The 23930-nt window shown below is 42.0% G+C and overlaps 2 protein-coding genes across 2 annotated transcripts in view; one reads left to right on the forward strand and one right to left on the reverse strand.

The window, feature by feature from the left end:
- The window catches only part of Ltn1 (listerin E3 ubiquitin protein ligase 1), a 55121-nt gene extending 50628 nt beyond the window's left edge, over positions 1–4493 (forward strand). Inside the window, exons 29-30 of the mRNA XM_059277454.1 lie at positions 1731–1898; positions 2699–4493. Of these exons, the coding sequence (XP_059133437.1) occupies positions 1731–1898; positions 2699–2761 (231 nt within the window). The 3' untranslated portion in view covers positions 2762–4493. The remainder of the gene's footprint in view (positions 1–1730; positions 1899–2698) is intronic.
- A 5137-nt stretch (positions 4494–9630) lies between these two features.
- Positions 9631–23458, reverse strand: N6amt1 (N-6 adenine-specific DNA methyltransferase 1). Its single transcript, XM_059277471.1, has 6 exons — positions 23302–23458; positions 21368–21454; positions 20682–20772; positions 16026–16109; positions 12171–12312; positions 9631–10770 (listed from the first exon to the last, which is right to left on the reverse strand). The coding sequence occupies exons 1-6, from the start codon at positions 23433–23435 to the stop codon at positions 10664–10666; spliced, it is 645 nt and encodes a 214-aa protein (XP_059133454.1). The 5' UTR covers positions 23436–23458; the 3' UTR covers positions 9631–10663.
- Between the last annotated feature and the right edge of the window lie 472 nt (positions 23459–23930).

Raw genomic sequence — 23930 nt, forward strand, 5'->3', positions numbered from 1 at the left:
CTTTCTTTTTTTTTTTTTTTTTTAGAATATCTTTTATTTTTTCCAGTTTCCTACATATATACACTGTATGTTGAGCATACCTACTCTCCGTTTCCCTCCCCGACTCCCTGCCCCAGCCACCCTCAGCTCATCTCCCTTCATCTTCCCTCTTTCCTGTCATAGTGGTCCCATCCCCACAGAGTCCAGTTAACGCTGCCTGCCGTCCTTCCTGTGGACTGGTCTTGTTGGTTTGGCCTTGTGCAGGTGGCCACAGCTGCAGTACAGAGTTCCTGAGTGTGGAAGCCGTGCCTGTCCTGAAGACAGCATCCTCACAGCCTCTGGGGCTTACTCTTTCCGCTCCCTCTTCCGAGGTGGTTCCTACACTCTGAGTGGTTGATTCCAATGCCTCATTTGGGGTTCAGCGGTCAAATGTCATCTATCCTCTCAGCATTTGACCACTTGAGAGAGAGCATCACTTATCTATGGATTTGAAACTTAAGTGTTTAGAAGGAAGTTTAAAAACATGCTTGTCATTTAGCAAAACAAAAGTAGTAGGGCTGTGGGCTTTTGATGAGGGAATTCCCTCCTGTGAAGCAGGTCACAGAGCCAGGGAGAAAGCTGTTGTTATCCCAACAGTCCCTCGTCACTATTGCACCAGTAGACAGGCACATCCTGCCTGGAAAGTCCTCATTGTAGCAGAGTTCAGTCTGGATAAGACAGTTGATGTCCTTTCTTCCTCAGTGGTCTACATAGCACCTTCTGGCACTGGGAAGTTCTAGTTTGATTTCTCTATGTTTGACCACCAGAGTGTGTTATGTCTTATTACCTAGTTCTGGTGGGCAGCCGGGTGTAATGGTAATAGCCTTTGTTGTTTGGGGGCCTCTGGTACCTTGCTAACGAACCATTCATGCAAAGGTAGCATTACGTTAAGATTTTTTAAAAATTACTTTTTTTTTTTTTTGAGAATACAGTGTTTGGGTGGGGGTATAGGTAGGTGGATAAAGGGAATACAGTGTTTGGGTGGGGGTATAGGTAGGTGGATAAAGAGAATACAGTGTTTGGGTGGGGGTATAGGTAGGTGGATAAAGAGAATACAGTGTTTGGGTAGGGTATAGGTAGGTGGATAAAGAGAATACAGTGTTTGGGTGGGGTATAGGTAGGTGGATAAAGAGAATACAGTGTTTGGGTGGGGGTATAGGTGGGTGGATAAAGAGAATACAATGTTTGGGTAGGGGTATAGGTAGGTGGATAAAGAGAATACAGTGTTTGGGTAGGGGTATAGGTAGGTGGAGGCAGATCTGAGTGGAGATCGGGGAGGAGCTGGTAGATATAGATATGTTCAAAATACATTGTATGAAATTCTCAGAGATTAATAAAAAGCCTAAATAAATAATACATATAGATTTATATAAATATATATTTAAATGATTTTATAAGATATGGGTTTCTATAAGGGTTTCTCATACTCCCTTAGCTCACTCACTTCCAAACTTTCCCTTTTCTTCTGTGTCCCTGCCTGAATCTCACTTAAACCTTTAACCCCAGTATTTCCTGTAAAAACTGTGAAAAATTACATTTTTTCCTAAAAATTGAGATTATTTCAAACAACACTTAGGAAAGTTAGGAGATAATATAACCAACCAGTTTCTCCTTTCAGAATTAACTTTCAGCTTTGGAATTTGTGGGATTGAATAAAAGTAACATTTGGAGGCCTTCAGTGTATAGTGACTTTCTTTCTTCTTTACTTACAGAATGGAAGTATTATGGAAGGCTTAGCATTATGGAAGAATAATGTAGACAAACGTTTTGAGGGTGTTGAAGATTGTATGATCTGCTTCTCAGTTATTCATGGTTTCAACTATTCTCTTCCCAAAAAAGCCTGTAGAACATGCAAGAAAAAGTTCCACTCAGCCTGCTTGGTAAGGCAAAGAGAAATTCCTTCCATGCTTTGTGCTCTGTATAGATGTGATATTTATTTGGAAGACGGTGTGTAGGGATGGTAAGATGGCTCAGCAGGTAAAGGAAAGGCACTTGCTGCCCAAGACTGGCAACCATGTAAAGGAGGGAACCAACAAGAGTTGTTCTCTGACCTCATGCCCTCAGCACTGCACATTCCTGTCATGTAGACACCCACAGTTTAAAGAAAGACACTGTGTTTATAGAAGACATTAAGAAGGGAAGTTTCAAAATCTGTAGTAAAAGAGCAGTAACTTACTGAGGTGGAATATGAAAGCACTTTAATGAGTGGGTACTCTCATAGACCTCTTGGCACTCAGTGAATTGATGGTCTTTGAGATCTAGACCAGGACAGGAGGCTCTAAGACTGGACTCGGGCCATCCATCCTCAGAGCCTTTTGCTCTTTGTAAACATCATATTGAAAAGGACACTGATTGAGTCATATCTTCGTAGATCTTCTACCTTAGTTTTCTGCATGAGCCTAAGTATACAGGGCCAAGGGATCATAGTGCAGCCTCTAGAAAGAACATTTAGTTATGTTAATTTTGGAGATAGGAAGGCAAAATTTTTAATATGTTCCCATTTTCATTTTATCATTTAGATTACCATTTTTGTGGTAATTTATAAATTATATTCATGACATTAATCTTTTGCTTGTGAAAGAATTATTTCCATATGTTAATGAGTTTTGAATTGTAATCTGTGGTATATATGGTAATCTAAGAAACTTTAAAACTAACATTAAATCCTTTTCTTTTTCAGTACAAATGGTTTACATCTAGCAACAAATCCACCTGTCCACTCTGTCGTGAGACCTTTTTCTGAGGGTTTTGTTTTTTTTTAATTGTACGTTGTCCCTGCAGTAGGTCAAGCCAGAGGCAACGGATTTGGCTCCATCTTGAAGTGCTGACGTGAGGAAGCCAGTGAGCACGACAGAAATGGCATCTCTGTTGATGTGACCCTGACATCAGGCTCACTTCTCTTTAGATCGCTTTGTAAATCTTTGGAAATTCTTTTCTTTTACAAGAGAATATTACATATTTGAGAGAAAATATTTATATTAATGGTTTAATCTCTTTGTATATTTAAAAATAAATATATCTCTTCTCAAAAATACCTTAAATTATAGAACTGAAATTTGTGAAAGCATTAGCTATATTATAACTTATAAATCATCAAGTTTGTTGGTTTGTGTTGTAGAACAGTCCAGGTGTAAAAGCAAAATGAATTGAGAGCTGATTTACATCTATAGATAAAACTTAAGATTTGTTTGTTAGTGATGACGGAAAAATTAAAAATATCTCTGATTTTCATAGATTGTTCTCATGATAAAGTGACACTAAGCTATTTACATCCATATCCAGAGGTGTTTGAAGTGCACTCTGAAATCTCACATGGAAGAATGAACTGAACTCTAAGAGGCTCTGTTGAGAATTATGAAATTTATAAATTATATTCATGACGTTAATCTTTTGCTTGTGAAAGAATTATTTCCATATGTTAATGAGTTTTGAATTGTAAATTTGTGAGTGAATTTGTTACTCAGTTTAGTGAGTCTCCAAAGAGTAGAAATTTGAGGTAAGCAGTTATTTGATTATTTGTAGAGTAAAATGGTAGTTGTCTATCAAGAAAGGAACAGATAAGTATGCTTACTAAAGCATGATGATGTGTGGAAAAACCAGTATTTAAAAATACTGTAGGAGACTTTAAATGTTGTAAGCAGTTTGCTATCCGTACTGGCCATGGTTACAGATCAGGAATTGGGGGAGCTAACTACTTAAAACCTTCAGAAATGAAGGCTTTAGTACTAAGTAAGATTAAGTCTTTAGTATTTTGTTTTTGTTTTGAGACAGGATTTCACTGTGTAGTTCTGGGCAGGTCTGGAACTCATTATGTGGACCAGACTAGCCTGGAACTCAAGAGATTTGCCTGCCTCTGCCTCCCAAATGCTGGGATGGATGAAAGGTGCGTGCCACCAAGCCTGGTGAAGTCTGAATAGACTGAAGTGTTTTAAACAAGTAAAAAACCTGCCTTTGCTACAGTACCATTGCCTTTAAAACCTGTGTCCAAAGTGTGAGGTATAGCAGTTTGGATCTTAGGCCAATTTTATCACAGTCTTCCATTTCCTGTTTAGTAGTTAGGACACCTAGAAGGTCAGTTCATCTCTGCAAATGTTTAATTAGAAGGGTGCAACTCATGTCAAATAAAATTACTGCTTACCATGAACTGCTCAACATGACTGTTATTGAAATAGTATGAATTTGGTCAGGATTACAGTCCAGAGTGAGAACTATGTGGGTTACAGATGCAGCATTGGTTTGCCTGTCTTCTGATTTGTTTGTGTGTAGTATTTATTATTATCTTACAGTCTTGAGGTTCAGGGACAGAGTGAAGTGTAGATATCAAAATTCTACTACCTCTTCTTAACCCCTTAAGACATTCTCTTACCTTTCTATGTCTGCCTCTGACACAGTAATCTCAAGGATTGTGTAATACCCCTGTGAAAATTTTTCTTTCAAAGTGGTTTTACAATAAAATTTTGTTTATAACCCTTCCAGTATTGGTTCTTCTTGACTCCTGACCCAAAGTCCAAGTAGAAGAGAGAGTAGCAGAGCTTAGGCTTTATCCAACCTTGCTCAGCCGGAGAGGGCAGCAGGTTAGGAGGGAGGAACGTCGTACTCAGGACTCTGAATACATTCTGGAAGACTTGTGTGCATAGTTGTTGGCTCACTTCTTTGCTGTGCTAAAGAAAGCTTTCTAGAAGGAAGACTGAAATCCAGAATTCACATTCAGATTTCATTTATTTAGTTTTAATGACACTCACATACAGGATACCAGCCTTGAAAATTTTAGCATGAAAGATCTTAAAATTGCCAGAGAATCAAAGCCCCATTACAAATTTACTTAAAAACCCAAACTAAATAGCAATTTTTAAAATTTATTTTTACTTATTTCTCTCATGATTTAATATATTTATATGCATTTCTATAGTTTAAATGTTAACACAATAAATTTTTATGGTGTGAATAATTATTATTTGATTATGCCAATAAATTCTTTCAAATTACAAAATATTTCAAATATACAGAAAATAATAAATCCTTGTACTCTTCCCATACTATTTTGCCTATTTGATTCTGATTTTTATAGAAATAGAATGTTCCTCTTTGGTATTCTCTGACCCATCCTCCTTCCTTCTCCAGAGCCAGTTTACTGTTGGGAAGTGTGTGTGCTTCCTTCCGACTTGAGGGTTTACACTTCCTGCTCTATGTTCGTGTCTGTAGAGAATGTGTGGCAGGCTTTTGTTTTGACATTGAAGGTGCTTTCCTCCTTGGCATCCTTGGCCGCCTGCTTCTTCACTTACCTGCTGTTTAACATCCCCCCTGCCAGGCTTCCTAACAGCTATTTGGGCAGTTTTTGCTATTTTGAGCAAATATGTTGCTCTGCACCTCTCCCCAGCAAATGTGATAGGTGCTCTGGAGGCATGAGTTAACAGTGGAATTCCAGGTAACAGGATGTGTAAACTGTTGGTTTACATGATGTCAAATTGCTCTCTAACTTGGCTGCACGTTGGCACATCTCATAGTACAGTAAGAGGATTCCAGTTCATACTTGTCACTCATGCTTAGTCTTAATGACACTTTCCAGTTTCTAGTTGGAGAGCTGTGAGCTAGGAAAGCATTGTATAACTGGTCTGTATCTCCTGTTATCTTTGTTATGATTCATATTTTCCTAACTATGGAGAGACCCAGTTTCATTCATTCTTGATGGTCATTATTTTACAAACATGTCCACAATTTATGCTTATTTTTCTACTAGGTTACTTGTATTTTTAAATTATAGTCACATAATGCTTTACTCTCTAGTTAAGCATATAGCTTATCCTCAACATGGTGTGTTGTGTAATCACCATACATTATATGTGTGTATGAAATTGAAGACAGCAATGTTTTAAAATTAAAAAAAAACACAGTATGTTGTAAGACGAATTGCTAAAGTCTTATAAATAAAGAACCTAGAGCCAGATATTGGAGTTAAAACTGAGAGATCAGAGGAATAGGACAAGCCACAGCCAACCTTACCTCACCGACACCTGTCTCCAAAGAGACATACTTCCTGTATACCTATGCCTATATGCCTTTCTGTTCTGCCAACTCACTTCCTCTCTTCACACAGCTACAGCACTTCCTATCTGTCTGTACAAACCTCCAGACCTCTATGGTTAGTGCTGGGGTTAAAGGCATGGGCCACCATGCCTGGCTTTGTTCCCAGTGTGGCCTTGAACTCACAGAGATCCGCATGGATTTCTGCCTCCCGAGTGATAGGATTAAAGGTGTGTGCTACCGTTGCCTGACTTCTATGTTTAATATAGTGACTTTTTCCTCTGATCCTCAGGTAAGCTTTATTGGGGTGCACAAAGAAAACTTCACCACAGTAGTGACTTTAATTTCAGTTTTTCCATTTAATTAAATTGATCATTCTTTTCCATTTTGATTCAGCCGTATTTTATGTCTTAACGGTTTTATTAGTCAGGGTTCTCTAGAGGAACAGAACTTATAGAATGAATGTATATATTAGAATGGCATACAGATTGTGGTCCAACAATGGCTGTCTACCAGCGGAAGGTCCAATAGTTGTTCAGTCCATGAGGCTGGATGTCTCAGCTGTTCTTCAGTACATCCCAGAAGCCAAAAGTAGGCTCTAAATGCTAGTGAAGGAATGGACTTGCCAGCAAGAACAAGCAGGCAAAGAGCAAAATCTTCCTTCTTCCATATCCTTTATACAGGCTGCCAGCAGGAGGTGTGGCCCAGATTAAAGGTAGATCTTCCTACCTCAAATGATTTAATTAAAATCCCTCACAGATGTGCTTATCACTTGGGTTTTAGTTAACTCCAGATACAGCCAGGTTGACAGTAGGCATCACAACATTTTAAAGCTCTCCTGTCCTCACCAAATTTTATTTTATAGGTCTTATAACCCAATTCTTTTTTTTTCTGCTCCAAATTAGAGGTAGTAGAAATGTTATGTATCTGTGATGGAATCCTCCAGTGTCTATGTGGATTTGTCTTTCCATTTTGCAGATATTCCTTATATAAGGTCTTATTCAGGGTGTTCACCTGTCTCTGGTAGCTTTGACTTACTGTGAACTTTAAGAATAAGGACTCCTGGTTTCAAATAGCCAACTCATGCACTGAGCACAGGACCCGGTCCCACTGCCTGGATGCCTCCCAAACAGATAAAGCCAATCAACTGTCTCACCCATTCAGAGGGCCTGATCCAGTTGGGGGCCCCTCAGCCATTGGTTCATAGTTCATGTGTTTCCATTCATTTGGCTATTTGTCCCTGTGCTTTATCCAACCTTGCTCAGCCTGGGAGGAGGGGACTGGACCTGCCTGGACCGAGTCTACCAGGTTGATCTCAATCCTCAGGGGAGTCTTTGCCCTGAAAGAGATGGGAATGGGAGGTGGGCTGGGGGGAAGGGGAGGGTGGCGGGAGGGGGGAGAACAAGGGAATCCGTGGCTGATATGTAGAATTAAATTATATTGTAAAATAAATTAAAAAAATAAGGACTCCTTTCAGTAACATCAAGGCATCCTGTAATTTGTGGTTTTGATATCCAGATTCTATAGGGTACTTGGGGATAAGAAACAACTTAGTTTCACTGAATTGGCCTATGAAGTAATGGGCTTAACTATGGCATTTTCATGTGTCACTACACTATTCCATTTCATCTCTTAGCATCAGCTGGAGGCATGGATACTGTTTCTCCATTGCAGTCTGGTAAACCTCATATACACTAAAGGCAGGTGTGCCAGGGCCTCCTCAGTTCTCCTTAAACACAGCATACATGGCATACATGTGGTGTAACTGATGAAGACACACCCGTGTTCATACTAACTGCTGTGCTGTAATGTGTGCTGCTCTTGTGCCTGCCAGCAGTGAAACTAGCTGACGTAGGCTGCAGGCAGGGTACAATCAGCCATCCTGTACGTTCTTGACAGTTCAGTGTGGTGGACTTTCCTCTTTGGAGTTGCCATTAGTGCAGCTTGCTAAAGCCAACACTCCCCAAATGTGGCACATTGGCAGCAGGACCACAGGTTGGAAACAAGTGTTCCTGAGTACCTGAGGTCTCACCTACAGCCTGCTCCTTCCCACTCTTCCAAGTCCAGGCTGCGTGTGAGCTGCTCTGGCACTCGAGCCATGTGGTCCAGCAAACCCATGGTGTCTGAGGTGGTAATGGCAGGCAGGGATTCCATCCAGGGCCTCTGCAGTTGCAGGCCTTCTGGATTCTGGAGTAAAACCCTGCTAGTAACACAGCTGCTTTTGCTTTAAGTGACAGCCCCTGGCCTGACACTGTCTTTATCTTGGCTGATATGAATAGAGAATATTGTTCACCAAGTTATCCTGACCCTAGTTACCGTATCATGAACTGGGAATTATCATTTTTATTTGAAAATTTCATACATGTATATAATGTATATTGACCATAATCACCCCTCACCCTCCTCATATCTCCTCAACTTCATGCCCTACTTTTTGAGTTTCATATACAGGGCTGGGGAGGTGGCTTACTGACTAAAAGCACTTGCTGCTCTATGGTGATATTTTATTTGTATTAAAATGTTACTTGTATGTTAATAAATAAAGTTGCCCGGGGGTCAGAGCTATTAGCAAGCCATAGGAAAGCCGGGTGGTGGTGGCGTACGCTTGTAATCCCAGCACTTGGTAGGCAGAGCTAGGTAAGTCTCTGTGTGTTCAGGGATACAGCCAGCATTGGATACACACGCCTTTAATCTCAATACCAACCACAGAAGACCTGGAAGTCTATACAGACAAGCAGTGATGAGGCGGTCATGTGGTTGGGTTTATAACCAATGAGAAGGCAGAACAGAAAGTCTATATAAAGACTTTAACACAGGAAGTAGCTCTCTTTCAGAGAGGTAGGACCACTGCAGGAGGAAGGGTAAGGTTTTAGCGCTTAGCTCTGACCTCTTGGCTTTCTTTTTGCATTGGTTCTGTGTTTCTTATTTAATAAGACGGTTGGTTACATCTACACTGCTCTCTTCGAGGGGACCCAAGTTTGGTTCCAATGCCTGTGCTGGGTGGTTTAAAACCACGTGTAATTCTAGTTCTAGGTCACCTGGCACTGTCTTCTGGCTCACATGCGGCACATATTCACACACACATACACCTTTAAAAGATTGTATCTGGCCAGGTGGTGGTAGTGTATGCCTTTTATCTCAGCACTTGGGAGGCAAAGGCAGGCGGATCTCTGAGTTTGAGGGTAGTCTACAAATCGAGTTCCAGGACAGCCAAAGCTGTAGCAGAGAAAACCCTGTCTCAGAAAACAAAACAAAACAAAAGCTTACCTGTGTATATTTTTTTTTAACTCACTGAGTCCAGGCAGTGCTCCTATATCCATATGGGTACAGGGTTGTTCACTGAGCAGAGGTAGGCAATGTACCAGTAGCAACCCCTAAAAGAAATAGAGAGGGAACGTGGCCACAATCCCTGCAAATTATCATCTAAGGTTACCTCCATAGGAGGTACATGGCTGGACTTTTTGGATGACATCACTGGCCTCTGGTGGGTCTTTATGAATAACTATAGAGAAAAAAGTACCTCCCTGATGAATGCCTGGTAGCAGTCATTGAGTGGTGTTATTTTGTTCACAAAATGAATCAACACCCCCATTTGAGTTTTTATCATGTTTATGATAATCCACTGTAACTCTTTTAACATTACCATTGTGTAAAACACATGCCACCACAAAAGAGTGAAGTTCTTTTATTCCTGTAGTTTACCTCCCACGCCTTTGTCATGTACACACATCAATACACTGCCTCAGCTGGATTTTTAAAATAGCATGTGTGGGATAAAATTCATCTGCAGCTTCTTTGCACGAGTTGTAATGAGTTGCCATGGAGCCTCTGGTTCAGGGTCTACACAGGGACTTGTTTCATGGCTATATGTTCAGTGGAATGGATAGCTGACATTTATTTTAACCAGTGTCCTTTCTGATGGACATTTAGGGTGATCATATTACTTTGCTAATATATATAGCTAATGCTATATCAAACATAATTTCATATATAAATATAACATAAAATGTAAATTATAATAGAGTATACACATTTATTTGCACACGTACAGAAATACCCATATACTTGAGTCCCTGAAAACAAAATGCCCCAGCTTAACATCTTTTTGTTTTTTAGGTTTATGTTGTTTTCTGTGTATGGGTGTCTTGCTTTATGTATGTATCACCTGTGTGCCTGGCATCCAGAGGTCAGAAAAGGGTAGGATCCCTTGGAACTGGGGTTATGGGTGGCTGTGAGCCACCATGTGGGTGCTCAAAACTGGACCCTAAACCTCTGTGTTAGCAGCCAGTGCTCTTAACCTCTTAGCCATTTATCCAGCCCTCACCTTTTCTTCTTCTTTTTTTCCTTGAGACAGGGTTTCTCTGTGTACCAGTCCTGGCTGTCCTGGAACTCACTCTGTAGACCAGGTTGGCCTTGAACTCAGGGCCATCAGCCTGTCGGGGGGAGGGGGCCCCCAGTGCTAGGATTAAAGGTGTGTGCCCCACCAATGCACCGACTCCACCTTTTTTCTTTATGACAAATTTCTGATAAAATTTCTTGGCCAGGGAATGGCATCAGTCTCAAACCTACTGAGTACATTCAGCTTCAGGCAGGTCTTGTGTACTTGGGTGGCTTTCTCAGGACACTAGGACTTGCTGAACCTGAGGATGGACAGGATTTCTTGGCCTGCTTGCCTGCAAAGTGCTGTGGTCCCTTGCAGACCTTTTGTCTTCAGTGTTTTAACAATTTCTTCTAAAATGAAAAAACAACAAAAACCAAAAGGTAAAATTCATCCAAATCATTTGGTGACATGCATGATCACTGATCAATATAGTAAGATGATAAACACATTAAATTCCTCTGATTAAACAATGTATCCCAAATAAATATTTGTTAACTCAAGCTTGAACTGGAGAGAAGTGGACATACATTGTTAAGATGTTCTGAGGAGTCTGATCAGACTTAGGCCCAGTTTGTAGTGGTAGCCCACTTGAGATGACACAGGATCATTAGTTAAACTGTTATTAGAGCAAGCAATCACATTTTTAGGCAACTGGTGCCAATCTCTGCCATATATCCTTTCTGGGAAACGTCAATGGGAATATGGACAAAGTGAATCCTGACAGTGCCCAGAGAGTGTAAATAAGTTTACTTCTTTTGGGAATAAATCCTAGAGCTCAAAAGATGGCTCAGTAGTTAAGATCACTTATGGCTCTGGCAGAGGATCTGGGTTCAAGTCCCAGCACTCACATGAGAACTCACAACCATCTATAACTATAGTTCCAGGGGATCCAATGCTTTCTTCTGGCCGCCTTAGGCTCCTGCACACATATGGTGCACTTATATACACTTAGGTACACACACACACACACACACACACACACACACACACACACACACACACACACAAGACCAAACAAACAAAAAACAAATCATCTTAAAAAAACAACTGAACTAAAAAAACAATATCAAGTAATCCCTTCACACACAACGAATGGGTTATGTCTTTATCAGTTAGCCAAAAGGATCCATAGACCAACTCCCCCCACAAACATTACAGGCCATTGCCAAAGCGACTGTTTACCGTACACAGTCTTGAGGGTTTAGACCATATTGGTGAAGACCCCACACTCAAGAAACCTAACTGGTACTTACCTGGAAACTTCATCTCTACTGGCTAGTGTTCATGATGCTGGAAAGTCTGCACACTACTGGGGATAAAGTAATCATCAGTCTCATCGAGCTATGAAGCCTGTGGACTACACCAGTGGCCTGTCTGCAAGGTACCCTACTGGTACACATGTTATGGGAGTCACCATCTTCTCTTTCTATTATTATTACTGCTGGAATGTAAGACCTGCCCCATGAGAAAGAACCCACACTGAGGGTGAAGTGTTAGAAGCCAGAGTTTATATTTGAATATTAGTTTATGAATAAGGGAAAACTGCCTGTCCTAAGACAACAGTTTTTAAAACATGAACATTTTACCTCTCAAGTCTCCTCTTTCAACATGAACTTCTGGCTGTGTTAGCTGCTGTCAGTGATTAAATTGCTCAACAGCCCAGGCTACTTTATAAGTTACAGTTTTCAACACTTTTGTTGTCAGCAAAGTAAACAGTTAACAAGAAGCTGTTTTGTTTTGTTTTAATTACCTGGATTGTTTTCTTTTATGGTAACTAAGTAGAACAGCCCTCTTGGGGAGAGGAGTTCTGAAGCCATCGGGAAGAATCTGTCCATGACTTCCCGGCCGTTTCTGCCACCAGCCCAAGCTGCTTCTATTCCGTGACTTCCTACCTGTCACCAATCAGAGAGACTTGATTCAAGTTTCATTGAGATTACGATCCTTTTGACAAAACATCACCAAATAAGTACGTATTTCCAATGAATGTACCTTGCCTCCTGAATGTCACCGTTAAACTCCTAAAGTCCTTATGCTACAAGAGAGCATGTAATCACCCATCAAATACAACAGCACACTACCTGCAATCTCCATGCTGAGCGCTGGAGTGAGAAGACTGAATTTCAATGCCAACCTGAGCTACATGGTGAGACCCTGAATCAAAACCCCAAGGGGCGGGATTTTGTCCATGGGGCCCTGGGTTCAGTCAGGACCACAGGAATATTTGGAAGAAATCAATGAAAATTAAGTCCAATGTTGACAACTGTTTTCTTATTTCTTGCTGTGGCCTTTACCTAAATTTGATTTTAGTTTTTATAAACAATCATGTTTTCTGTTCTTAGTCACCTAATATGGCATATGTTTCCCAATTTAAAATAACTCCTTTATAATCATACACATAAATTTTACAAAGCAAAAAAGTACATGAACTGCTGCTAAGGGCAGTTTGTCTGCCCCTCCCCCACTCCTATCTTCAACAATTTTGTTTTTAACTATGTTTCAGAATGCAGGATTGCTCCACATTCTTTCCTGCATCTTTATTTCAGTGCATGTGATGATGTCATGTGTAGCATGTATGTGTGTGTGGGGGTGGGCATGTGAAGGTCAGACAATCCTTGCCTTGCACCTTGTCGGAGACAGGGTTCTCTCCTGCATACTATTGCACAGACGAGGCCAACACCTTGTGGGCTCCTAGGGGCTCCTCTTTCTGCTTCCCATCATGCCACAGGTCTGCTGGGGTTACGGATGTGCACTCCCATATAGTTCATACACTCGTTCAGAGCACACCAATTCGGAGCCTCAGTCTTTCACAAGCATCTCCTCCACTAACTCATCTCCACAGCCCCGTGACAACATCTCAAGGATCTCTCATTTCCTCCCTTTCCCGCTGCCTCTGCTTTTCTTCTGGGCAAGCTTCTCCTGTTCAGAACTCTCATCTGTTTACTCCATTGTTTTGTAGGAACTTGTCTGGCTGTTCAACAGGTCTGACGGTTTGGGCCAGTCCCCATCTGGCCCCTTTCTTTAGTCACTGCTCCAGAATGTAGTAGGGCTTCCTGTTTTAAGATTCCAGGTTATTAAGCCCCATTTATCTGCTTATAGCCGAGATGACTCTTGAGGAATTTCTGGCACCAGCCCAACCCTGAGGCCAAAAAGGAGAGGATTCCACTTCAGCAGGCAGCAGGCGTGTGTTACCTCTGTTTGCTCGATCCTTGGCCATCCAGCGGGCCCACTCTTGGTTCCTTAGAGACCACGGGTGTAACCCATGACACTTTATTTCACGTTTCTGAATGTGATAGTGAGTACAGCCACAGATTTTTCAAACACCAACTCTTACTTGTATGTCTTCCGGATACCACCTCTAAATCATTTATTTTTGACCTTTGTGATTTCATTTACTTTGTCTTTATCCTTTATGGGCTGAAATCACTGTTTCATTTAGTCTCCAGACCACTGCTTTTTTATTTTGCTGGGTTAAAAAAAAAAAAAAATCAGCGTGTGTTTGTGTGCGCTCATGGAAATAAGAGAACTTTTGGGAGTCAGTTTTCTCCCACCATGGGAGTTCTGGTCATTAGTCTTGGTGGCAAGCACCCTTTACCCGCTGAGCCACCTAGCTGGGCCTGTGCTGTCTGGATCCTATCTAATCGTTCAGCTCTGGGAATGAAGGCACCAGATGTGCTGGGGTTGCAGAAGAGCCCAGGGCACTGCCTGGACATGGTCCTCCGTGATGTCTCGGCAGATGGAAGGGCCAGGAGACATACTCAGCTTACTGCTGTAACTGGAAGTACACTGAACCCCAGGTGCCACCACGTTCTCTGAACTGTTTCTTCACTGACTGGGTTTCTCAGTGTTCACTGAGACCATGACCATGAATTAACCACCTTTGCTGCGCACACAGGCTCACGTCGTCATAAATAGAGTGTAATAAACTCTTGTCCATTTTAGTTTTCATCCTAGTATTGAAGGATTTGTGTTTGTTTGGAGACAGGGTCTCCCTGTGTAGATCGATCTGCCTTTGCCTTCTCAGGCATGCACCACCATATGCAGCCACTGAGTGGTTTTCAAAATTAGATCTTAAGGGCTGAAACATTATAAAAAATTCATTTACTGATTTATTGTGTGTACATGTGGGCAGAGGACCATCTTTTGGGAGTTTCTTTACCATGTGGGTCCTGGAGATTCGTTGGGTTCAGGGGCAAGCATCTTTACCCACTAAGCTACCTCTGATTGAACCATTTTTACCACAAGATCGTTTCCATAGATCTTTCTTGAGCTTTAAGCTCATGTCAGAAACTGAATCCTCTATTGATATGCCGACCGCATTTGGAACTGGGCCGACTAAAAGCAGGAGATTATGAGGGTCATGAGGGATTAGGAGCCATATTAGAAAGGAGAAGGGAGTCACGTGTTTAGGAATGTCCCCTCATTCTCAGCATGTGATGTCTCTGTCATAAGGCAGCAGGAAGGCCTTGGCTAGAGCCACACACCCTGGGACTGGTCTCCTCAGCCTCCACACACCCTGAGACAGGTCTCCTCAGCCTCCACACACCCTGAGACAGGTCTCCTCAGCCTCCACACACCCTGAGACAGGTCTCCTCAGCCTCCACACACCCTGGGACTGGTCTCCTCAGCCTCCACACGCCCTGGGACAGGTCTCCTCAGCCTCCACACGCCCTGGGACAGGTCTCCTCAGCCTCCACACACCCTGGGACTGGTCTCCTCAGCCTCCACACACCCTGGGACTGGTCTCCTCAGCCTCCACACGCCCTGAGACAGGTCTCCTCAGCCTCCACACGCCCTGGGACAGGTCTCCTCAGCCTCCACACACCCTGAGACTGGTCTCCTCAGCCTCCACACACCCTGGGACAGGTCTCCTCAGCCTCCAGACTGTGAGAAATACATTTATTAATCACACAACCTGTGGTACTTCATTACAGGGCAGGAGACAGACTATAAGACAGCATTGTGCTGTTCCCGCTGTGACTGTGACTTCCTTCCTGCTCCTCAGTTCATGTGAGCACAGCCAGAGCAGCTGGAATGGAAGTGAGCATGTTTACCAGCTGTGCCAGAGAATAATCACCAAAGAATACAACAGGCACAATGAAAGAGAAGCTAGTCTTTGTCCGTCTACTGTTGAACTATGTGCCTGCACCTTCTGGGAGAATGCCGATACGGCTCAACTCCTCGCCATGGAAATTCTTAAATACATGATGTCTGTATGTCTTTCCTTTCCCTATGAAAGATCAGGACTGGTCCCACACTTTTAATTTCTGATAATGTGAAGGGATGAAGCCCAAGACTTTGAGAAGGACATTATTGGTGAATTTATAGATGATTAGAAGTATTTTAAAAATTTGCTTTATAAATTTATTTATGGTAAAGGGTCAGTTTAAACAGCATGGCCGATCTGGGTGAGAATTCTGACTAGATGGGTCATGCTTTGTACTTCCGTCTGTATTCATTTCCTTCTGGGTCACTCAGTACCTGGTACTGACCCCTGTCTGCAGTCAGAGGAGTGCTGGTGGCAGCAGTGACTGAAGTCACACCAAGTTCATCTTGTCTCACGCACAGAACAGCGGAAACCATGACTGCATTCTGCTGGGGGCCTTACCTCTTCAGGCGGAGTCACTACATAGGGGGGGTTAAACACCAGCAGGTCAACTTTTCCCTTCAATCGGGGCAGCAAGCCTTGGACCTGCAGGCGGCAACAATACAGTTTAAGCTGGATTCTGACTTAAATAAATCAGTTTTAAAAATATTCTCTCATGTTTTCCAGAGGGGAGGGAGTACTTATAGACAGATATTTTAATTTTTTTCATGCAGATGCAGTTTATATGAACTAAAAACGAGTAAGGTAGTGAGAGTGAACAGATACTGAATATGCATCTCAACAGCATATTCTTCAACAGCAGATTCGTTCACACTCTGGGTTCACTTTTACAAGACATGAGGACATGAGGATGAGGCAAGCTCTGGTTCTATGAAACACTCCCTGTGGATCTGTGACGAGCCTGACAGCTATCTCTAACTTACACTATCGTGTGTGTGTGTGTGTGTGTGTGTGTGTGTGTGTGTGTGTGAGATTCAAAGCTACCCCATTTCCAGTCACACCATCTAAGCACTGGACATATACTGGACTGGGTTATGAAGATTGAACATACATTATGAAGTAATATCTGAGAATTTCTGGATCCAGATTCTATAATCCCATTTTAATTATCCCAATAAGCCTGGTAACTTGTAATTCAAAGAGAACTCCTATGACCTATTTTTGAGGATATGCTTGCAGAAGTAATTCTTTTTCAGCTTCTTTAATGGGGGAAACAATCTATTCTTTGAAATAATTTGGATACAACTTTGCTTGCAAACTGAAAGATGATTCATCTGCTCCTCCATCAGTGCAAGAATGAGGGAATAACTCTGTTTGTGTGAACAATGTTTTGTTTTCAATTCCATAATGAAATTAAGTTTCTTAAAATAACTCTAAAATATAATTTTCCAGAAATGCTGGATAAGGAAACTGGAGAAGATTTTGCCTTGTAACTCACAGTGGTTCCTGAAGAACTATCCATCTATCCATTAACAACTGCAGGCTGGATATTACATAAAGGAAAAGGACAAAATCTTAAAACAGAAACTGTTGTGGGATATATGATCACACTGTGAACCCTGAGTTTGCATTTGTGTTAATTAAATAAAAATCAAACTTGGGTCAGGAGGCGGAGCTAGCAACTAGTTGACAGAAAGTAATCACAGAGAGTCAGAGGGCATCTGGAAGACAGAGAGGTGCACAGGAAGTAGTTGGGAGGGACTTTTTTTTTCTTCCGGTTTGGCAGGGTAGAAGGATGCTCCCTTTCGGAGACACCTGTGAAGAGGGAAGGTCAGCTGGTTGCTCACCAACCTCTCAGAGCTAGCAGGTTTTCACCCCAGCCTCTGAGTCCTGAGTCTTATTGATAAACAGAAAGATAGAGATTTAGTGAAAATAACATTTGGTGATGGGGCAGGAGGCTCCTGCTGGGAAGCTACCGGACAAACAGGTCACTAACTGTGGAGCCGAAATTAGTGGCTGAAACAGCATTAGATTCAGGCACAGAAATTCTTGAAATCAAAATATATTTAAATAAAACTGAATGTCTGGTACAGGCGTCTCTAGCCAGGTCTAGTCGGTTGCGAGCCTTAATATCTCCAAGAGTTGAAAAATAAGTGAAAGAGGCCCTGGCAAGGGTTAAATGCACACAGCAAAACACACAGATGTTATTTCCTATAGCGACACTTATGGAGGGCCCTTAGGTTAAATACGAGTCAAAACTGTCTGGTTTTCTTGCATAAAGCACGCGAAAAAAGAGAATGGATGTTCTGCCAACAGAAGACAGTGAAACAGGACAGTATGATGCCAGCGAAGACAGAAGAGGACTCTCAGCCACTTCACATGGCAGACAACTGAGGAGGCCATGGTACCATACAGCTCAGAATAACTGATACGGAGGGGTTCACCGTAAGAGGTCAAGCGTGTTTGGGATGTGGTAACAGTGGGAAGAAATACATAAATGTATTTTGAAAGACCGTACTCTAAAACTAAAAATGAACAATTCTACCTTTTTGATTTTGAGAAAGGGGTCAGTCACACTATGTAGCCCAGGGTAGCCTTCAACTTGAAATCGGTCTTACACTCTTGAGTACTGGGGATCACAGGAGTGAGCCACCGTGCCCAGTTGGTTGCTACTTTTTAAACATGTAATCTCAGCTAAAGAACGGGTTTGTTTTATATGACAGCTGTAACCCTATCTGTATTTTGAATGTTAGAGTTGATAAGTTGACTGTAACAGTTCTGTTGAAGCCTGCCTCTTGTTTCTTGCTTTGCCAAGTCAAAGTTTAGTTCAGGATCAATTTTAACTAGTAAGGAATTAACTCCAGCGTGGAGAACCTCCAGTCATGCCCCTGGGCTGCTGTGGAGCCGGACAGGAGAGCCAGGCTATGCCCCTAGAGATATTTTATTATCATCAAAGCTTTCAAGACACTTCAGTTTCCGTGTCTGTTTCAAAAATAGTCTGGGTTTGTTCCGTCTGAAGTTTTCCTGTTCTATCAAACACCAGACACACTGAGGAAACAAAGTTCTACATCACCATGCCGGTTTAATGTGAGCAACCTGAGCACCTTTCTGGACACTAGTTTTTGCTGATACGAAAAGAATCCCTTGTCTCTTGGGGTTCATTCCAAGATGCAACATCTTTTGGACATGTGAAACGGCAGTAGGAAAGCTGCCTGTCCTCACCAGGGTAGGAACAACACTGGCCAAGAAACACACGAAGCTGAGTGTGATGGCACACATTAGTAAAGCCAGAACTTGGGAGATGGAGGCAGAAGGATCAGTCGTTCAAAGTCATCCTGAAACAGAAGACAGATCAAAGCCCCCCTGGACTTCTTGAGACTGTGATTTCTCTCCAACCGCGGAAAAGCAACGCATTTTGTTTCTTGTGTCCACCTGCTGCATTCTACTATGAGTTTTGCTTATGAACAGCATTTTCCTGTGGTCGCTAAAAATATTCTGCAAATCTAAAATTACCCTAATCCTACTAATACCCTTAAAATATTTTAATAACTGAAACTTAAAAGGTATAACCTGAACTTCTTAACATAAAACAATGGAGGGCTGGAGCAATGGCTCAGAGGTTAAGAGCACTGGCTGCTCTTGCAGAGGACCAAGGTTCAATTTCCAGTACTGACATGGTGGCTCACAAACATCTATAACTCTAGTCCCAGGGGATCCAAAGCACTCTCCTGACCTTTGTGGACACTGGAGGAATGTGGTGTCAAGAGACATACATGCAGGCAAAACACACACACACACACACACACACACACACACACACACACACACAAACGTTTAAAAAGATAAAAAAACATGGAGCAGGGCGGTATAGTGGTCTACTGGGGAGGCAGAATCAGGAGAAACTAGAATAAGGTTGTCTACAACTACACACAAAGTTCAAAGACAGACTGAGACAACAGTGAGAACAGGTTTGGAAGCTGTCTTGATTTCTACTTGTCCGCAGGACCATGCTCCCTTATTTCTGCTTACGTCTCCTTTGCTTTTGATGGGACCGTGGTGGTTTGAGTAAGACTGGCATCGTAGGCTCATATGGCCTTTTTGGAGGAGGTGTGTCACTAGAGGTGGTCTTTGAAACTTAGAGGTTTCTAAAGGCCAAGCCAGTCCCAGTCTCTCTTTCTCTCTCTGTCTGTCTCTCTGGTTCTCTCCTCTTCCCTCCTCTCTTCTCTGCCTTGCCCCCCCCACCTCACTTCTTCACAACAATACAGAAGTAAAAATAACTAAGACAGGGATATTATATCTCCTCTCATTCTCAACTCAAGCCTAGGTAGGATCTACGTGGAGTGGAGTTGGGGGACTATGACCCAGGTCAAAGCTACTCTTCAAATGCCAGTCCTCAGACACAGGACCCAAGCTGACCCAAACAACTCTCATTCCAAGTACACTATTGAGATACTTCTTTTCATGGGGAGCTGTTAATAAATAAGACACAGAAATGCAAACATCTGGTTACCATGAGGGTGTGAGATTGCCTAAGAGACAACAGAGAGAAACACAGAGCTAAGAAAAAAATGTGCTATATCATCTGAATTCCTGTGTTAGCTGTGTCTAGAGCTTTTAAAATTTAAGCCAGCATGAAATGGATAGAGTGTCACATTTAGTCATGTTTACGGTCAGAAGTTAATTACTTGCTGGATGCATATCTACAACTCCAGCATTTACCCAATACCAAATGGTTAGGTTTAAAATCATAAACACAAGTTAACATTACACAGACTGAGCAGGATTTAGGAATATATGCACACACACACACACATACACATATATGTATATATGCATGCACCTGTGTGTGTATATATATATATATGTGTGTGTATGTGTATGCGTGTAACAACAATTAATGAAAAAAAAAGGTCATGAACTTGAAAGAGAGCAAAGAGGGATATATGGAAGGGTTTGGAGGAAGGAAAGGGAAGGGGGAAACGATGTAATTATAATCTCAAAAATAAAATAAAAATTTTAATTAAAAATAAAAACAAGCAAAAAAGAGTACAAGGTCATCTTTGGCTATATAGTAAGTTTGAGGCTACCCTGGGCTATATGAGACTTTGTCTCATAAAAACAAAAAAAGTTAATTACTAAAGTTTACTTGCACTAAAACACTGATTTTCAATTAATTGAGAGGAAACTGATTACTACTGAACAAGAATTACAGCTCACCAAATCTGTGATTACTGGCTGAATGTGAACTCTGTTACAGCATGCTGTCTCCAGGGTGCATGCAGCTGCCTGGGGGTTGATATCAGTGCACCTATAAACAGGGTAATGTACAGAAGCAAATCGGTTAGATATTTTAGGAATGTTTTGTTAATTCTATGTGGTATCAAAAAAAAAAAGAATGTTTTCATAATGGTAAAGCAAAAGAGAACAAAGTCTTGTTATACTGATGACAAACACTGCTAAAAAATCTGTCCACACTCACCTGAAGTAATTTATTAAAGTATGGCTTCAGCACCCAGCAAAATGGAAGCCAAGAGAAATAGAATAAGAAACTGCTACACAAAATACATAGGAAATTACAAACAGAAAGAAAAACACTTGTTCTGTGTATGGCAAAATTTTCTGATGGCCATTTCTTAGCTTTTGTATTCTCAAGTTCTCAGCAAAGAAATTTAACTTTCCATCTATTTTCCAACAGTCAAACTATTTACCTGAAAACAATTCAAAGTAGAGATAACTTAAAATTATGTTGCTTCTAAAAATTACACGGCATGAAGGCGTGAGCATAGTTAGTGACTCGCATCCTTACTGAAACACTATCAGAGACACAGTGTCTCCTTAAAATATTCACCAAGCTGCCACAGTCATGGTAAACCAAGAGATGTGGATGGACATCGCATACTCACATGTACAAGGCCTGAGGACCTATCATGGAGGCCAGGAATGCAGACACCACACCAGACCCTGCTCCTACTTCGAGGCATATTTCCACTCTAATAACAAAAACCAAAATATTTAGTTCATTCTTATGAAGATATTCTTCATGGGAGATAGCTCTCATGCTATATATTTCTCCAGCATCACCATTCACTTGCAAATACATGGGGATATAAGGGAAATTTACAATTTTTGGCAACCATTTGGTGCTTATTGTTGTATAGCTAAACCTAATAGTTTATGTGTGTAATAGATTGTCAGTCACCTTGAAGTACTTAAATACATCCAGCAGCATGTCCTAGGAGCAAAAGTCCTCCACCCACCTAGACAGATGTGGAACAGACACTCTCTACTAAATTGTGAAGTACCTCAGTGTTTGGTCTTAAAATGCCAATAATCTTAGCTTTCTAAACTTAAAAAAATCTTTACATTATTTTCCAAATAATGTATTTCCCCGATCACTGTACGTGCATCAAAAGCACTACTTAATTTCCATGACTGATGACATTTATGGGAATTCCTGGCACTTAACTTTTCAAACAATACTCAAGAAGCAGTTACACAGTTCTTAGCTTTAGAACCAGCCACATAGCTGAGAAGCCGTTAGTGAGTCGGTCATTCTAAAGCTTGTGAATCTTACCAGGTGGCTTCTTAGAAAGAACCATTACAGTTCCATAAATAATTAGCATTCCAAGCCTTTGTAACAAGGTCAGCTCCATTTAAAGCATAGTCTGTAATCCAATTTCTAGTTGTACATCTTTCTGGGCTATTCTGAGCACACAAGTTACGGTCCAGTGTTCTGTAAGATATTCCAGTAAACTGAAATGCTCCACCGTCTATGATGAAACACTTTTTAAAAGAGCATTTTATAGACGGAAAAAAATACGACAAAGCTTAAGAGGAGTAAACATGTTGGCTATTTCTTTCTGGAGAAACCCAGTTCAAATCTTGACCATTAAAGTTAATGACCCGACTTCTTGCAGCAAAATGTTTTATTATGTTTGTGTGTGTGTGTTTGTGTGTGTGTGTGTGTGTGTGTGTGTGTGTGTATGGGTGAGTGGGTGGGTGGGAGCACGCACAGCGTTCAGCACTGAAACTGAATGCCCAAGAACAACCTGTAGGAGTCATTTCTCTCCTTATGCCTTGTGGGTCCTGAGGGTTGAACAGAGGCTTGGCAGCAAGTGCATTTACCAGCTGAACCGTCTTACCCGCTCTCAACTCAAATTCTTTTCACTGAAAAATTAACATGTAGGCATTTGTTACTTTTGTCATTAAAGTTATGGCCAATACTTCAACAAATCAGGCTAGTGAAGTTCCTACAAGCGGATGCACGTAATATCAATTTAAATCTTTGATCATGGTTCCAACTACATTTCTAACAGTTCAATTGTAAATTCGGTGTCTCAGTTGCAGTAATATTCCAAGTGCTCAGTAGTAACAGAATGGGTGGCTAATGACTGTCCCTTGAGAAGGGTGAATGAGTTTAACATGTCACTACTTCATCATTTGTGTCCTTCCGTTGCCAGAGGATGCGATTTATGCATTAAGTAGGTCAAATAACCCTACGCGAGTTTTACGTAGTCACTAAAAAACGTAATATTGGAAAGCAGCAATATTTCCGGAACATCTTGTATCATCGTTACACTACGGCTGCTCTCAGGGGCCCTTACGTTCTTCAGATTAACAGCGGAAAGGCAGGGCAGGGAGCCTGACCATTGACCCCCGAGGAACACCAGAGCAGAGCACAAATCCCAGCACGCGGGAAACTGCTCTTTCACCCCGCTCGGCTGTCAATCACCAGGAAAGTGGGCCGACCCACCACTTCCGGAGGAGGCAAAGCTTCCGGCTGCCGCCTCTAAGGACACCCCGCTCTCTCCCGCTGTGGCGCGCACCCTCCTCGCACCCTGCTAGCTCGGCCGCCGCCGCCTCGAGCGCGTCCAGGAGCAGGAACGTGTCCTCCGAGGGCTCGTACACGTCGCTGAAGGCTCCGCGACCCACGTGCCCGTACAACGGCGTGGGCAGGCTCGGCGCCGCCATCTTGCTCTTCCGCGTCTTACGGGCCTGCGTTAAGAGTGCGCACGCGCGTCAGGCTGCGCATGCGCTCTGGCCTGACACTGGGGTGGAGTTTGGGGCGAAATGTTTGGGTTTTATGTGAAGTCTGACAGCGTGCCGGACTGTCTAGGAACTTTTAAATAGTTATATATTCTGCGACCACTAATGTCAGTGTTCGTCTTCTGAACATTTTGTGTTTACTTTTTAAACTAATACTGAGCATCCTGTTATTTTATTTTTTTACTAAGGTGACTGCTGCTTTATTCTAATGGCATTTGGAAATTTTCTTCCATTTTTTTAACTTGTAAGGACTTGCAAAAATAGTGATCAATGGCTGGGCGGTGGTGGCGCGCGCCTTTAATCCCAGCACTCGGGAGGCAGAGCCAGGCGGATCTCTGTGAGTTCGAGGCCAGCCTGGGCTACCAAGTGAGCTCCAGGAAAGGCGCAAAACTACACAGAGAAACCCTGTCTCGAAAAACC

This window comes from Peromyscus eremicus, chromosome 12 (assembly GCF_949786415.1).
Source record: "Peromyscus eremicus chromosome 12, PerEre_H2_v1, whole genome shotgun sequence".
Classification (NCBI taxonomy): domain Eukaryota; kingdom Metazoa; phylum Chordata; class Mammalia; order Rodentia; family Cricetidae; genus Peromyscus; species Peromyscus eremicus.

Bases quoted from the DNA above. Each gene is read 5' to 3' on its own strand.
- N6amt1 (XM_059277471.1), bottom strand. From the start codon at position 23,435: ATGGCGGCGCCGAGCCTGCCCACGCCGTTGTACGGGCACGTGGGTCGC. The intron at 16,110-20,681 runs GTGAGCTGTAAT...TGCCGCCTGCAG, and splicing joins AGCCAGTAATCACAGATTTG to GTCCAAGGCTTGCTGCCCCG. The intron at 12,313-16,025 runs GTAAGGCCCCCA...GATTGGTGACAG, and splicing joins TAGTGACTCCGCCTGAAGAG to GTAGGAAGTCACGGAATAGA.